This window comes from Felis catus, chromosome A3, assembly GCF_018350175.1.
Source record: "Felis catus isolate Fca126 chromosome A3, F.catus_Fca126_mat1.0, whole genome shotgun sequence".
NCBI lineage: Eukaryota > Metazoa > Chordata > Mammalia > Carnivora > Felidae > Felis > Felis catus.
In genome coordinates, this window is record NC_058370.1 from 120,748,096 (window position 1) to 120,766,182 (window position 18,087).

At 36.1% G+C, this 18,087-nt stretch overlaps 1 protein-coding gene across 12 annotated transcripts in view; it reads right to left on the reverse strand.

Moving 5' to 3' along the window:
- Window positions 1–18,087, reverse strand: part of NCOA1 (nuclear receptor coactivator 1) — a 243,345-nt gene that overhangs the window by 50,564 nt on the left and 174,694 nt on the right. For all 12 annotated transcript variants that reach the window (XM_023252044.2, XM_023252042.2, XM_023252041.2 and 9 more), the window contains 5 exons: window positions 17,645–17,822; window positions 15,318–15,497; window positions 13,929–14,024; window positions 9,358–9,498; window positions 957–1,104 (listed from right to left, as the gene is read on the reverse strand). In XM_023252044.2, the coding sequence (XP_023107812.1) occupies window positions 957–1,104; window positions 9,358–9,498; window positions 13,929–14,024; window positions 15,318–15,497; window positions 17,645–17,822 (743 nt within the window). The remainder of the gene's footprint in view (window positions 1–956; window positions 1,105–9,357; window positions 9,499–13,928; window positions 14,025–15,317; window positions 15,498–17,644; window positions 17,823–18,087) is intronic.

Here is an 18,087-nt window from a genome sequence, read left to right on the forward strand (position 1 = left end):
ATTTGTGACTGGTATTACCATGTTCCAATAAGCAAATATATCAGATGAGGAAAAGATGAAGTGAGGGGAAATGTCTTTGTTTTTGTTTAATGCTACATTTTAAATAGTTACAAATGTAGGGTTTTGAATAATTCATAGGATAAAAGAATGGTTCCATGAATTTACCATATATACCAATGTAAAATGTATTTAGAGAGGGGAACAAATTAGAGGCAATGACACTCGAAAATCTCAAGTTGATAGTTTAATGACTTGTAGTTCCAGAAACTGTCAACTTGGACTCAGGAGCCATCGAGTCTGCACTAACGAAAATATAACACTTTTAAAAATAAAAATAACAGGGGCACCTGGGTGGTGCAGTCGGTTAAGCGTCCGACTTCAGCCAGGTCACGATCTCGCGGTCCGGGAGTTCGAGCCCCGCGTCAGGCTCTGGGCTGATGGCTCAGAGCCTGGAGCCTGTTTCCGATTCTGTGTCTCCCTCTCTCTCTGCCCCTCCCCCGTTCATGCTCTGTCTCTCTCTGTCCCAAAAATAAATAAAAACGTTGAAAAAAATAAAAATAAAAAAAAATAAAAATAAATAAAAATAAAAAAACAATAGTAACAAACTCTGAAAGCTTTTATAAGACCAAAGTTCACACGTGGAATGTTGGATATTTTTGGCCACTTTTTTGGTTTTTACCCCCAAAACACATATTTTCAGCCTAACCTTCCCTGTGTCCCTTTTTAAACAAAACAAAACAAAACAAAAAACAAAAACAAAAACAACAAAAAGTAAGGCTACTATTACGCGACAAAACTATAAAACCCAGTATGGATATACTGATTATATACTCATCACGCTAGTTTTAATTTAGAATTTTTGTTTTCTAGCCATTAAAGAGTATAAAAAATTTCTTCTCTAAGAAGAGATATGTGAACTGACTTATATCATATGAAGCTCTCCAAATAAGTAGTACCTGTCGATGATATGAATTCCCATGATGAAAGGTTGCATGTCTGGACTTTGAGGGTAGCAAAGCTTACACTTGGTGTGGGCGCTAAGCATTGTCCCATCATTCAATATGAATCTATAGGATGGGCTGGACGCAGTGCCACGGGTCATCACTGTTTCAAACGAAAGAAAAACCTAGTTAAAATTCTGACACTTGCACTTTGGGTGGAGGAGAGTTACCATGCCTTCCTTCTATCTCGAACCTCATTTTAAATGCCCTCCCAACAGCTGCCTGCTCAGTCAAAATAAAGAATACCTCAGACAAAGCAGAGATCTGAGTGGGGGAAAAAGATTCTGGTTGAAATAGACCACTTAATGACAAGTTTTCATTTAGTACTACTTGAACGAGTGCCTCTTCACAGAAGTTAAAATTATGAAGAAACTTCAAACCAGGCAAAAAAAGTCAACCTTAATTTTTCTCCATAATGGGACAGCTCTTCAAATTGATTAACTGACCATTAAAAATACCAGGAAGTAACCTTCTCTCCTTTCCCTTTCAGTATTACCTCAAACAAGTTTTTTTCTTTTTTTCCTTCCATTTGCTGGCTGATTATTTAATGACAGCTTTACTGAGATGTAATTCATATACCATGAAATTCACCCTCTCTATGTTTTTATTAGTATGCAGAGTCACTTAACTGAAATTCAAATGTAATTTTTCACTCAGGAATGTAAATCACTGACAAATTACTGTATTCACATATATGTATTGTTTTTGATGTTTGAATTTAGTGTAGTAAGCAAATCAAGATAAAGCCAATGGTTACTAATATAAAAAACAAAAACTAGGTTAAGGCAGTCAAATTACTACATAAACAACATGATCTGCTTTTGTCTTAAAGCTTTATTAATAGCAGACAAATTCTAGCCATATTGGTAAGTATTTATTAAATATGTAAAGGCTATACCAGACTACTAAGTAAGAAAATGTCATAGGTATTTTAGCAATATAATAAAATTCTATTTTAAGAAAGACTTAGTAGGTAGATTCAGCTATACCAAGGTTAAAAACCATATTCACTGAAAAACAAGAATTACTACCACAAATGACTATTACAATTTAGCCTGCAATAAATGTTAGTCCTATTCTTCAAAGACATTTCAGAAAGCCCTTCTATTACATTTTAAAGACATGTTAAAAAGACTTAAAATGACCAATCACTAAATATTTTTTGAAGCTACATATTACTTTAAGTAAAGAGAAGACATACTCTCTTTTATTGCTTTGGGTATACTTTACATACTGAAGCAGGCATAATCTGTTGTAAATCTATACCATACACAAATCAAACTAAGTACCAAAATTAGGATATAAACTTAATTGAAAGGATTAAGATTTATGTCCAACCAACCACATTCCTTACCCATTTGGCAATTTCGGCCAAATCACTGGTACATTTACCAAATATAACATTCAGAGAAATTTAGTACTTAATGAAATAACATCTAATGAAAGACAGTCTTAAAAGAAATGAGTAATTTTTGTATAAGGATACAAATAAATGTTTGGTGTACCTAAATCCCAAACTGTTAAATCTTTACCAATATGTTTTGGAAAATATATCTACAACAAAAAGTAGCATTTTTAAATAAATTATTAACTTGGGATAATGATAAAGCTATAGCTATGTAAAGGGCCAAGCAAGATATATTTCATGTTATTTTGCTTATGCCATTTGGTCTATTTCTTCATCATTGTTTATTGACCTTAGGATCTCCCCATTCTGCTGGAAAACACTGGCTCTTCACTATTGAGCTGAACTGTCCGATATGGTATCCACCAGCCACATGTGGCTATTTAAATTTAAAATTAAATAAAATTTTAAATTCAGCTCCTCAGTCACACTAGCCACATTTCAACTACTTAATAGCTACATGGGGCTAGTGTCTCCCATACTGGACAATATGGCTATGTACAATCTGACTACCACTTACATTTCCAATCTTATTTTTCATTGCTTCCTAAACATTTCTTCTATATCTCTTTATTTTTTATTAATATATTTATTTTTCAATTTACATCCAAGTTAGTTAGCATATAGTGCAACAATAATTTCAGGAATAGAATCCAGTGACTCATCCCCTACATATATCACCCAGTGCTCATCCCAGCAAGGGTCCTCCTTAATGCCCCTTGCCCATTAAGCCCATCCCCCCACCCACAGCCCCTCCAGCAACCCTCAGTTTGTTCTCTATATTTAAGAGTCTCTTAAGTTTTGTCCCCCTTCCGGCTTTTATATTATTTTTGCTTCCCTTCCCTTATGTTCATCTGTTTTCTATCTTACATTCCATATGAGTGAAGTCACTTTTGTATCTCTTTAAGAGGCAGATAACTTCAGACATTTATTTTTCTTCATCAGCTAAAATAAACATAAGGGCTAGTTCTGTGTCCCATTCTTGTTTTCCACTCACCTTGAATTGTGCACAATGCTTTGCATATAAAATCACCCAGTAAGTACTTGCTGACTGACCCTCAACTTGAATCTCATCTAAACAGACTAATAATGACTTGTGATCAACTACTATAACTTTTCTTTAAAGGATAGATTTTAAATCTTAGCTGATAAGATAAATGCTTATATCTCAGTTTATGTTCTTGCTCTTACATGACTCTGGACTTAATTTTTATAATGAAAATTAATGGAGAGAAATTTCTTGATTTGTTGGTAAGCTGTATAAAGTGAGAAAGAACTAGAAACTCAGACCAGCATGGGAACACTAAGATCTTTAATGTGGATTACAGAAACATGATTGGTCCTTTGGTAACTAGGCTGCCTTAACTTGTAGGATTATATCTATCTAAACTAGTAAAAATTCCAAAATTGGGGAACCCTTCTTAACTTTATTCAAGGAAATCACTACACTTAAAAATTTCAAGTTAGATTACTTATTTTGGATGGTAGTGTGTGGAAAAAAGACAGCACACATAATTCACACAGTCACTCTTTGAAAAGAAACAAAGGTAATATTAAATAGAGTAAAGCTTTAATTATTAGAACTTAATTAAGACTATCCAGTTAACTAAAATTCTTCTGGTGCTCAACTGTTCAGACAGAAAGGTAAACAGGACAGTAATATGGTTCAATGAAAAGAATAAGAGCCTAGAAGTCAGATTTAGACTTGAACTCTGACTTTGTCATTTACAAGTTTAGGACTTCATAATGCAAATTAATCTTCGCCCATTATCACTAAAACGGAGCCGGTAATGTTGTAAGATAATTATCTCATATGGAGCCTAGTACATAGCAGGTACTGAATGAATATTTCCTGAATAAACACCAAAGAAAAAACAAACACAAAGTACATACGTCCTGAGTCATACACATTCAACCAATCCCTAGATACCATTCACACCAATAGCTTCAATCCTATATAATGATCATTCATATTTTGAATTAAGACATGATTATACAGCTTTACAGAGCTGGCTGGATAAACATTTGCTCTGCACACCAAATTTTCACTTTAAACGGGTTTCAAGGTTTACGACTGGACAAAACTATTTGGAATGTCATTTTGATCATAGCTCCTGGCCTTGTTTTCCAGTCTAGGTCTGCCAGGTATATAGCTAGCTACTATTGTAATTCCTGACTACTGTGTCGATTTCTACAATTTTTAGAACACTTAGTGTGAAGGGATACCATTGATGTGGCATTATTGACACCCCCGAAATTCTTCTAGGAACCTTTAAAATAACAACTGTTTTCATCCCCCCTCCAGAATAGGCCTCAACAGAGCTATGAAGCAAAGGAAACCATTCCCTCTGGCCATAGTAGCTGTAAAACTAGAGCTATTTGGGTTTGTGACTCCACCAATCTAGTGCCGAGATCACCTCAAGGAGCATGCGCTACTGACAGTAACTGTATGGGTAGGTATAAAATGTGTGGCAGAGCACTACAGGTCAATGCTGGGAGAGACTTCTTTTTCCTTTTGGTATTTCCCTAGATATGTGCAGAAAGAATGCAATTTAAAAAACTGTTATTAAGGTAAAGAAAAAAAATTACCCCTCGATGCTCTAAGATATTCAATCACCAATGAGCAAACCCTATTCAGTATATCAAAATTTCTAAAAAAGAAAAATAAATTCATATTTTAAATACTTTCAACAAGCCTGACAAAAAAAGATTTTCAGTTAACTCTGTGATAAGGACCATGGAATTAACCACATTACACAAGTCTCAGAGAACATCCTGGTTAATCATTCATATGGGTGCTTATGTTTTACAGCAATGCTTCCAAACTTCTTGATACTATAAACTCCTTCCAATTGTCTCGTGATTTTTTAAATTAAAATAACTTTATTTTGTGATTATAACATTAATAGAGAAATGAATAGAGTAAGATAAAGTCATTTGTAATCCCATCACTCAGAGATAACCACTGTTCACATTTTGTAAGCCTTCTAGAATTGGATAAACAAACATACAGAAGTGAGTCCTACTATACATGCTGTGCTTTCATAGCCTACTTTTCAATATAACAATATATCATGGACATCTTCAAAGCCAAGAAATGATGATCCATTACATCACTGATAACAAATAAGCAGTTCTTTAATAAAACTTTCCTAGGTTATCTAGACCAACACTCCCCATGAATGCTACTCTCCCTAAATGCTGATAGATGTGCTATAGGAAGAAGTATTCTGAGGAAAAATAAGTCTGGATAACAAAATTAAACAGGTACCTTTAAGGTGGAACCTCCCAGAAACTTAAATACCTTAATTATGTCTTATGAATCCCCAAGAGTGGGGGACTGAAACATTCCCCAAACTGAATTCAGCACGAAACATAATTTCTTAGTTATAGCTATTAATGTCTTGTGGAATGTAGGTTTACGTTTTCCAAACTTCTCTGTAAGAAAACATCTTCGACTATACACCCTGATTCAGTAGTGTGGGTGGAGTCCAGAAATCTGGTTTAACAACTTCCCTCAATGAATCTTATCAAGGACCTCTGGGATGCATTTAACCCAAACCTTTCTTGAAAGGAATGGTTCTCAATTGAACCAAATCTGGAAAACCTTTTCAAACCATAAACACCTACAAGGACCTAGTTTAAAAAGTACCTCAGGTGATTGTGATCCCCATTTCTCCCTAATCTAAGTGGAGAACCACTGCGTAATCTAGTTCATGCTGAATGCTCCCACATGTTCTTTGACTGAAATGTGTGTGTGTGTTTACAAATTTGATTCTAGAAAATAAAATGGTAAACCCCCTTTAAAAACAGTCCATGAGCAGGTGGGTGCCTGGGTGGCTCAAGTCAATTGAGCGTTTGACTTTGGCTCAGGTCATGATCTGATGGTTCATGGGTTCGAGCCCTGCACTGGGCTCTGGGTTGACAGCTCGGAGCCCGGAGCCTGCTTTGGATTCTGTGTCTCCATCTCTGTCTGCCTCTCCCCTGTTTGTGCTCTGTCTCTCAAAAATGAATAAATGTTAAAAAAAATTTTTTTAAAGTCCATGCACTATCTCTGTCAAAAGCAGCTGAAAAACTATGCTAAGAACTAATTTATTTATTTATTTATTTATTTATTTATTTATTTTAATTTTTTTTTCAACGTTTATTTATTTTTGGGACAGAGAGAGACAGAGCATGAACGGGGGAGAGGCAGAGAGAGAGGGAGACACAGAATCGGAAACAGGCTTCAGGCTCTGAGCCATCAGCCCAGAGCCTGACGCGGGGCTCGAACTCCCGGACTGCGAGATCGTAACCTGGCTGAAGTCGGACGCTTAACCGACTGTGCCACCCAGGCGCCCCACTAAGAACTAATTTAAAATTTAATGCATATTATCATTTTCTACCAGCCACTACCTTCAAAGAGTAAGTTAATGGGCAGAAAAAAACACATGGAAGGCAAATTTTTCTTGCCTAAATATCAATCACTATGGAAATGTATAAACTTTTAACTTTTTAAAAGTGTCACACAAAATCAAGTTTCACACAGTGGCATAATTTCACTCTTTCACACTGTCCTTAGGTAAATAGGGAGCAAACGCAAATATACACCTCTTCCGACTCTGGACAGACCTCAAACTTGATGTACTTAAATAAGCACGGCCTTGGGAGTTTAAGATACCTGGGCCCTCACAGATTTTCATTCAGCGGGTCAACATCTTTAACAGATGATCCCCATGTGAGGGTTTCACGGATCGTTTTCTTACCAGGTTATATAATCTGAGTACGAAATATCAGAAGAAGATGTGTTCAATCCATGAACACTGGCAAATTGTCCAGAATCTCCAAAACACTATATAATCAGAGTCATGTGAACTCTGGACAACAGTGCTGAGAAAAATACAAGTTATCTCTGTTGAGGAATGTTTTCTTCCCAAAAGAAGTGGAAGAAAAGGACATGAAGAAATGACTAATGGGGAAGAGGTGCTGAATTATATTTCTTTACATTTTACTCTAAATTGTTTTACTTCATATGTGAATGACAGTTACTTGTTACACTTTAATCAATCTGCTTTATAGAGGATTCTTAATGGTTTAGAAACACATAAACTGTGGTTCAGTTACATCTACAGGGAACCTAGTCATTTAGACAATGAGATAATAATCTCATTATTATTATATCTCAATGAGATAATAATACTGCAGAAGTATATATAAATTATATATAAATTATATATATATATAAATTATAGGCAAATAAAATTAAATCTTTCAATTAAAGTCTTGGAAGTCATAACTTAAAAGTTAAGGCAAAAACTTAAGAGTATCATATACTTCAGCATTTTAGGCAGTGAATGGAGATAGTGCTCCGAGACTCAAACTTATGCAAAACTCAAGTGCCATTCTTGGTAGAGAGAGTCACAAAGTTTGCAACCAGTAAATGGCATCATAGTTGCTTACTTCAATGGTTTCCAAACCTGACTGCACTTCAGAATTGCCTGGGGACTTGAAAAAAATATAGATTCTTGGGGCGCCTGGGTGGCTCAGTCGGTTAAGCATCCGACTCTTGGTTTCGGCTCAGCTCACAGTCTCATGGTTTGTGAGTTTGAGCCCCATATCGGGCTCCATGCTGACAGTGCAGAGCCTGCTTGGGATTCTTTCTCTCCTGCTCTCTCTGTCCCTCCCCCACTCACTTGCTCTGTTTCTCTCTCAAAAATAAATAAATAAACTTAAAAACATTTAAAAAAAAATACAGACTCTTGGTTTTATCCACTGAAATACCATCTTTGGGGAAGGTATCAGTCTAGTATAAGTCCCACTGGAGAACTATTAGTCTCCAGGAAGTTGTCCCAACAGTAACCAGACTAGTGAGATTCATACAGATGGGTTCCTGAAAAAAACAAAAAAAAATCAAGCTGCTTCCTCTCCATGTATCATCTGGAAGCAGCTGACCTACAATGTAATGAATGGCAAATCATCTATAAAGTTAGGAAACCTATTATGGGGAAATATTAAAATTAAGAAGGGTGATAGAATAATGAAAATATTTTTACACTGCCGTTTAGGAAGAGCCATACGAAGAGCCTCTTTGCAAAGAAACTATTAGAGAATAGAGAATAAATTATACTGGGAACACAGTATTAGGCTACCATAATTCTGTGATATTTTAAAAGTGTATCAAAACCCTCACCTCTGAAATTCTATGAACTTTCTCAAATAATTTTCCCTATGTTTCCTGTAACACTGTTAAGTTCCTTAAGGGCAAGGAATATACTTGTTTTATCTCCCACAGTACTATGACACAGCATCTATACAATTATTAATTTCATATGACATATTTTAACTTGAAACTTCAACAGAAGTCAGGTGATACAGGAACCATAACAGTAATGAAGTCAACATGTATAATACGGATTTCTATATTAATTAGAAGCCCTTTCACATGTCTCTTCTGCTGGGAATGATCTTCAAAAGCCAGATGAAATGATCACTTTCTCTCTGCAGCCATCCCTGATTCTCCAAGTCAGAATTAATTTTTTTCTTCTTTGGTTATACCTCTAGACATAAGGCCATGTCACACTGATCTTTAAAGTTGTCATATGTTGTCCTAATATATTTTGAGCTCCTTAAGGGCAAAACCCTGCTTATTAGTCATCACTGTATCCCTGCCATCTGAAATAGTGTTCTATGTATGTGAAGAACTTGATACATGTCTGCTGAATGAATGAATGAATGAATGAGTGAGTGAGTGAGTGACCACCACATGATATCCTCTTCTTTAAAATGTGCATCCCAAATTCAGGATCCACTCATGAATTACTTTGCTTACCCATTTCTTCCTTTCCTAAAACTGATTATTGCAAAAACTGTAATTTGGAGAAAATACTTATCAAGCCATAAGTTCTACATAAATTAGTTGATATGAATAAAAAGCAAGGTTAATGAAAGTAATTAAGAGAGAAAAAACTTTACCTTCTTGAAACAGTTGTCTGGCATAAGATGGTTCTCTGCCCTGAGGTTGGAAAAAAGCATAAATGCACTTCCTCACTAAATCTTCCCAGCCAGTTCTGCCAGCAGCTCTCAGGGAACTGGTATCAATAGAGATGATTTTGCCTACATGAAGAATCAAAGTTTACACTTGTGATAGCTTCTTGATATGAGTCATCCATATTTCAAAATTAACAACTACATCTAAGAAATGTGCTGCCGCTCCTAAATGTTTAATGGACAAAAACATTAATAAACTATTAATTTTTGTTACATATGATAATGGAGTATATCACTTACATGACAATAAAACATTGTTTTGGCCTTGAGGGTGCTGTATATTAGTACATCATATTCTAAAATTCCATTCCAGTCAAGCATTAAAGTCAAACTACAAAGGCCTGAAGGTGCAGAGGCTAATATAGGTCCAACTCCTCATACTTGCTCTTTGGATCCTACTCTAATATATCCTAACGACTGGAACACTTATTGGGGAAGGAGAGGCAGAGATGAAATATATTATTTTGGTTTAAATTAATTTCCATTAACTAAGTGAAGAGAATACGAGAAAGTAGGCAAGACCTTCCTTTTCTACCTCGTCTTGGGCATTTGAGAGTAAACAAAGACTGAAGGCAATAAAAGTTACATCAGAAAAAGATATGTCAGAACCTAAGATTTGTAAGACATTCTGCACAAAGAACATATGCTTTATAAAAATGTAGTGGTGATTTGCTATTGTCATCCTATTTGAACAAATTTCCTAGATGGCTGTGGAAGAATTCAGGTAAATTATTCCTTGGTTAACCAGGGACCAATTGTTTCAGTTTGGGATTGTTCAGATCTGTTTTATTTCTTGATGCAACCTGATATTAACACAAAATAATACAGGTTATACACACACACACACACACACACACACACACACACACACACACACACACGCACAATTAGATTAATAACATAAAAACCTGCAAACCCACCATCCAACTTCAGAACGTGAACATCAGCTATACGATCCCATCATGTGTGTACTCCTCACTTGCCCCAACCCTCTGTTTTTACATTCTCCTGTCAAAGGACATCTAAATTGTCCCCCCCCCTTTTTTTTTTTTTTTTACAATCGGTGCCTCTATGAACATCATCTACATTTTCCATGGTGCATGTGTGTGAGAGTTTCTCTAGGGTATATACGTAGGAACAAAACTGTTGAGTCACAGGTTATGTGAACGTTCAACTTCATAATATTAAACTGTTTTCTAGGAACTTATATAGAAGTTACTGTTAATCCAACATCCTCTCCATCACTTGGGGTACTGTCAGTCTTTATTTTTTACAATTAGTAGGTGAAAAATATTTATGCTCTAAATTTGTACCTCCCAATGAATAAGGTTGAGTATTTTTCATGTTTCCTCTTCTGTGAATGTCTGATTTGTCTTTTCCTTATCTTTCCTCTTCTCACAATCAACTCAAATCTATTGTACTATTTGTGTGTTCTCATTTTAACTAATCCCTTCTATATATATTTCACTTGGTTTGTTTGGAAATAAACGTATTAGGCCTCTTTAAGTGAGAGTCTTGAATCTGATATATCTGAGTCTGTCTGATAAGGCTGTTACCCAAGTCTTGGCATAAATGTAAATGGTAGAAATTTCAACTTAAATAAGAAAATTTTGTTATTTAAGAATAGTTTGGGCAAAGCCTGATAAACCCTTGATTGCAACTATAGACAATTCTGGATTTTTTAAGAATTGTAATTATTTAATCTTTTGTCTCTTATTACATCAGAGGTCAAGAGTTGGTTGTAGCAGAAAATCAACTGTTACGTGATCTTCACAAGCAACAATGCTTCTAACAGGCAATGACTAAGGGAGGTGTGTGTGTGTGTGTGTGTGTGTGTGTGTGTGTGTGTGTGTGTGTGTATGTGTGCGCGCGCACGCGCGCGTTCATGTCAGTACTAACCACAAAGAGCAAGAGTCTACAACTGCAGGATTGGAAGGGAGAAAGTGATTCAATTATTAGCAATGGTAACAAATGATTAGGTAATACAGAGACTATCTTAGAAGAGAATCATGAATAGGTTGATTTAGAGTACCTCTGCTTGCTGGAGGAAAGTTGAACCAACCAGTCAACCAATCAGACAAACCAGTAAGCCCCTGTTCAACATTTCCTGGTAGAAGACTTCTTCTTTTTTTAAGGGACATGAACCACCCCATGGAGAGTTAAAACTACTACTAAAATTTAAGGAGTTAAATATCTAATATTTATTATAGCTAATTTATTATTGTTTTAAATCTAAATCAATTTGATGATGTAATAAAACGTTAGTTTTACATTTTAAGAACACTTTATTTCTTTGGTACCTTTTTATTTCCTTCTATTTACATTTCCTCTGGTATCTTTTATATAATAAGTGCATACAGTACAGTAATGTCCTTTTACTAGTGCTTTGGTGGAAAGCAATGCGACAGAAATGAAGGGTCCTATATTAGGGCCTAAGGATATCTGTTCTCAACAATTAGCTGTATGGTTCTGGAAAAGGCACCATTCCATCATTTGTAAAATGGGTAGGCTAAAGTCTGTGATCCCTGAGGTTCCCTGTAGGTTTATAATTATTTCATGATTCGGAGTTCAATTTTTAAACTTTTATGTATTTATTTTTAAATCAGGTATATCTAACATAGTAATGCTGGGTCCTTGGCCAGAAACAAAACTACCAGTCACAACAGTGTCCCTATGGGATAATACAGTCTTCTTTTAAAACAATTAATGATTCAATTTGTAGAAATTCAATATAAGGAAAAGCTGAAATATATTGTTCCTAAATTATCCTCATAATTTTTAAGCATCCTTCATCTTCCACATTTATCCTGTAGCCTAACCATCATCCTTTCCAGCAAGCTCTTATTCTGCTATCTCACCAGCCCTTACTTGGTTTTACTGACACAAAAGACCAGTTATATTTGTCAGAGGACCCTATTTTTCCTCCATGCCTTAGTGGTTTTAGTTTTCAATAAAGGTTATCAAATTTTTCCACAGCTGTTCATTGGTGGAAAATGGAAAAGGACAGGTAGATGGCAGACTCAAAAAGGGAGCAAAGAAAGTTACGGTTAAGTGATAATTACTACGCTCAGATTCTGTATCTCCAAGTCCTACATATTCTCCTTACTGTATTCTATTATTTGTGCTAATTTATCCCCATGTACTCTTTAGTTAGAGCAGCTGGGAGCTTATCTTTAAAAACACAAGAATAAGGAACACAACAGGAATACTTGATTTTTGGGACTAAAACATTAATAAGTATTGTAACAAATATTAATAAATTTATAAAAATGGTAAAGGTCAAAAAGTACATTAAAACCAAATTTTCACAAAGAATAAAATTCAGTAGAAATGACTGTTTAAACCTTGGCCTGCTTAAAAAAAAAAATCTATCTGTAGTATCTTATCCCTATTTTAAAATATCCCTATTTTAAAGTGAGAGAGGCAAGTGATACACACCTAACTCTGATGTAAAAGTATGAAACTTGGTGTGTTCAAAGTGAAGATTACATAACATATGGAAAATTCTATGTAAAATTGTAAAGAACAACAACAGATTGTTTTTGCCAAAGATCAAATCTGAAGCAGGCCTTTCCAAAGAGGGCCTTACTTTCTGGAAGTCCTACCGTTACTTACTCTGGGCTCTGCTGCCTTTCTTTCAGCTCGCCTGACACGCCTGTCTGTTTCCTGAGTGCCATCACAGCTCTCCTCCCTCAATCAGGAGTCCTCACCCCGCACCATGACCCCTCCTCGCCACCCCCTCCACCCTGTGCAGAGTTTGCAACACCTCATCCTTTGGAGCTCAGGGCTCCGTATCAGCTCCTCAGACAGGCACTGGTTAACCAGCTAATTTAAAAACAGGTTCTCCCTGTTCGCTTCCCTTTTACCATCTCACACCTTTTCCATCATAAAATGCACCACAATTTGTAATTACGTTATTGATTTTTGGCTCAGCCTTGTATACCTGAGCAGTCACACATAGTGACAGGCACTTCTAGGCACTCGATCAGTATGTGCTGAATACATTTAAAGAAAAAGAAGAAGAGAAAAAGAAATAGCTAGATACATTTAAGCATAATTTTAAAGCCACCATTTATAAATAAATATATTTACATCTACATTGCCAAATTTCTTTAAAAATTTTATTCCATGATTATGAAAAGTAATTTATAACCAAAACAATATGTTAATAGTTATAATATTCCCCCCAGCACCCTGCTCATGACAATGATTATAGCATCTAAAATGCACAAGATCAACGGGGCATCTGACTGACTTGGTCGATGCAGCATGAGACTCTTGATCTTGAGGTTATGAGTTCGAGCTCCACACTGGGTGTGGACTTTGCTGAAAAGTAAAATCTTAAAAAAATAAAAAAATAAAATTAAAATAAAATGCACAAGATCAGGACTATCATTTAAAGTATTTTTTGTATAAGACTGGTGAACAGAAGCTGAATGGCAGAGAACAGATGAACACAAAATTTTGGATGTAATTCTAAACTTTGCAGTTAGTACCTGTAGTATCTTGCTTGGTCATAAAGGATTCTACACCGGTAATAGCTGGAGGCCGAGGTAATCGCCGTGCAATACAAATCAAACATGACTGGAAATCTGCCCAAAACAAGAAGGGGAAGTTGAAGAAAGGAGGGCAGAAAACAGTTCACATCTATCATTTGCCACTAATGGTTTTTATAAAAACAACATGTTACGGGATCTGACACAATATCGGAGCCGCTCTGATCTAATAATATAGTATTAGTGGTAAAATTGCTGGTAACCAAAAGCTGGCAGCTCCAGGTAGAGATCCAGTTAGCATACATTATCCCTTCCCGTTGAATGTTCTGACATAAACCAGAGGAGACAGATGCATCTCATGTACTTGCATGATAACAACTTGAAGAAGTAGTTTTCACTAGATTTAAGCAACACAGTGATTTTTTAAAAAATAGAGTCCTTAGTCAATTTCCTATACTTATCAGTACTCAATGGCCACAGAAATTATTCTTATAACCACTGTGCAGATAAAAATTACCATATGACAAAAACATCTAACTGTTTCTGAAGAAACATTATTTTGCCCCTGATAAAGGACTTTATGTTGTTGGGACCCATAACTTTTTCGAAGTTCCATTTCCAATTTTCTTGAGTGTTACACACAACACCGCATATCTAAACATGAACTTCAATCATACAAGACAGGCTGGCACTGGCATGTGCATTTTACAAAAAGTCCTCAGTTGACTGTGGCACCCATTCACGGGTGAAGCCTGCTACATGCATGGCCCTTTTTTTGCATCTGATTAAGTCCTCATCTACTACCTTCCCTAGTCCTTACTCCAGTTTCCAATTTGTGGTGTTCTTAACTCAGCCTAGTTCACATGGAAAATTCATCCACTGTCACAGATTTTAATCAATGCCATGTTGATACCATGTTCATATTAGAGCTTCAGCTGTGTTTTCATCTGTTCATAAGCTTTCTCCTTATAAATTACCTTGTATGGCCTCAAAAATGCTAACTCTATTCTCCAATGTTCCCCACACTCTAAACTTGAAACTTTCTAAAAATCAGAGCTGTTCAACAGCCTGCTATATCTGGTACATTTCCAACTGGCAGCAGTTAGCTGCGTCTCTTATTTCTAGGCAGCAAGTTGGTTTGAATTTGACATTTTAGTGGGAATGCCAGCTTTAAACTGAGAGTTTGGGGGCTTTTTAAAGGGGTGAGTCTACATGTTGGCAGTTCTTTTCTTAAGTATTAAGAAATACGTAGTAAACTGAATAGCCACTATGATGCATAATACAGTGACCAATACTATCTGAAAAAGGCTACTTATAATCAATTACCTCCTTGGTCTTTAAAGTCATGGAAAAAGCGATCAAACACCTTAAAATCACCCTTTGTTTTACCTTCTCCATCCTCTTGAATTGATTTTGGCTGTGACACAGTAAAACACTGCATTACTTCATACCGCTGGCAAGCTTCTTGGTTCTCGGTGCCTGGCTCATCTGGAGGGTGAATTAGCATCCTGCAGTTAAAGGTATGGCTATTTCGTCGTGTTGCCTCTTGAGGCCAAGGAACTCCATTTACTGTGGAAGAAAAATTGATTATATGTCTGTGAATAAGGTGAAAAACTCGGAGGATACAAAAGACATACCTATAGCCATCTGCTTCGTCAGATACTCAGATTAAAAGACAGATCTCTTCAGGTCTCACATTATCCTGAGGCAATAGGATACTTATCTTTCTTAGCAAATCTAAATGTCTACCAATCAGAAAACTGTAAAATATTCTAACAGACTGTATAGGACATCCCCCCTCAAAAATAAGGCCTTACAAATTCTTAATTCATTAACAGTCTGTATAAACAGTTAAAGACAAAACTAAAAATTAATAACTTCTAGCTCTTTTGCTGAGATTTTTACAAGCAGTTAATTAATGCACTTTTCTATTTGTTTCCAGTTGCATCCTAGAGATGAAAACCTGATTGGAAACCACAGATCCATTGTTAAGCAGGAGTTTTAACCTGGCAGGTGTGTATTCTTAAGGATGGGCTTGTGTACATGTGCACCTTTTTTGGGGACAGGATTCAGTTTCTCAAAGGAGACTGTGACTCAAAAAAATATTTAGAATAGACAGAGACCAACCTTGGGTTCTTATAACCATTCTTATACCTTATTTTATTTGCACAGTTTATATGCAACAATGCCTCAAATATAGTGGGTAATCAATAAGTTATAACATAAAAATGATTGTTAAACATAAATGTTACCTGACTTGGTATAAAAAACCGAATTCAGTTATAGAAAATAGGTCTATACATTTCAAATGATAATCACTGTGTGATGGGACACCATTTCCCAGTTACAATGTTCTATTCAAACCATGGTGGCAGCTGGAAGGTTTTTAAGGCTCTTCTCTCACCATTCCCAACAGTTTTTTGTTTTTCTTTTAACTTTATTCTCTTCACTGACCCTTCCTCCTTTTTACGATCTCATCACCGTGTAGCTGTTAGAGTGTTAGAGGAAATCACGGAAACAAACCTGTACTGGAAGAAGGAGTCTTGGTTCTGCTATGAGCTAGCTGTGAGGTTGAGGTTAATTACTTTATCTCTGCACCATCTTTCTCATTATTTATTTATTTTGAGAGAGAGAGAGCACGCACGTGTGCGCACATGCAAGCACATGGAGAAGGGGCAGAGAAACAGGGAAAGAGAGAATCTCAAGCAGGTTCCACATTATCAGTGCAGAGCCCAACACAGGGCTCGAACCCACAAACTGTGAGAGCATGACCTGAGCCCAAACCAGGAGTCAGACGCTTAACTGACTGAGCCACCCAGCTGCCCCTGCACCATCTTTAAAATAAAGGAATCCACTGTATCATCTCTAAAATCATTTACACTGTAAAATGCTATACCAAAGCACATAAGACCCTTTGATAATTCAAATATCTAACTAGTGATTTTAATAGAAATAATCATTTCAGGCCCCCAGGTACTGTAAACGTGTACTAACTACTCTTTTCAAAGAATGAGGCTTCCTTTCCATTGAGCGAACAATGTCGAAAATAAAGAGCTACATATAACATTCAATTTGCATGTGTGTATTAGTTACACAGAATTTCTAGCCAAGGCCCTCCCTTACTTTGGGAGTACATACAGGCTACGGAATAGGCACACAGTGTAGCAAATGGAACAGAGGCTGGAAATCAGACCCCATCCGTCCTCTCAGCTAGGCTCCTTTGTCAGCAAACAACCTGTGTACCCATACTTAGAACATCTGAGTTTGAAACCACTTACATCCAAAAATATTCATTTTAATATATACGTAATTTGACAGTATATTTCTCCCTCCCTTCCTCCTTTTTCTTCTTTTTGAGCAGGGTGGTGGGAAGGATATACATGTGTCTCTTTCTTGGACATAATCGAAGCCGAAAACAAAGGCAGTTTCAAGCAGAAGCTTCTAGTGGCAAGGCAGTGACTACTCTGCTTCTCACCACTGTCACATGGCTAGGTCATAAGCTGGAGGAATAGGATAAAAGGGATGCTCTCTACCAGCTATTTGATGATACTCCCTCTTCGTATTTACACATCAGGCTGAAATTAAATTGAAAAATATTTTTAATGTGTTAGAACTTATTTCAAAATGATACTATGTAATATAAACACAACAATTATATAATGTAAGAAACAGCTAGAGAGAGTTCATATTCTTTTGAAAAACACATTGCTTTGTACCTAGTGATTTTGGTAGCAGATTCTTCACAAATTCTGCATGATCCCCTACATGCAGTATGCTGTAGACACTGGTATTCATTAATTCCTCCTGATTGTAACCCAAGTAGCTGGTCACATTCTCCGACACAAATACAATTCTCCCTTCACAGTTCACAACAAAGAAAAATCCATCCAAAGCCTGCAAAGCCAAAAAAGAAAAAAAAAAAAAAAAAAGGATTAAGAGGGTGGGAGGTTAAAAAATGAAAGAAAAATAAACATACACATCTCTCTACTGAAAAAGAGATCAGAAATATATGTCAAGTTAAAAAAAAAGGGGAGACTGAACAGAAGATTTAACACTGTATGTTCTCTGTGGAAGGGACAGAATTTTGAAACAGACTGTACAGGAATGTACAGCAGGGATGAATGAATGTATCAACCCTCTTTCTGCAAGAGAAACTTCA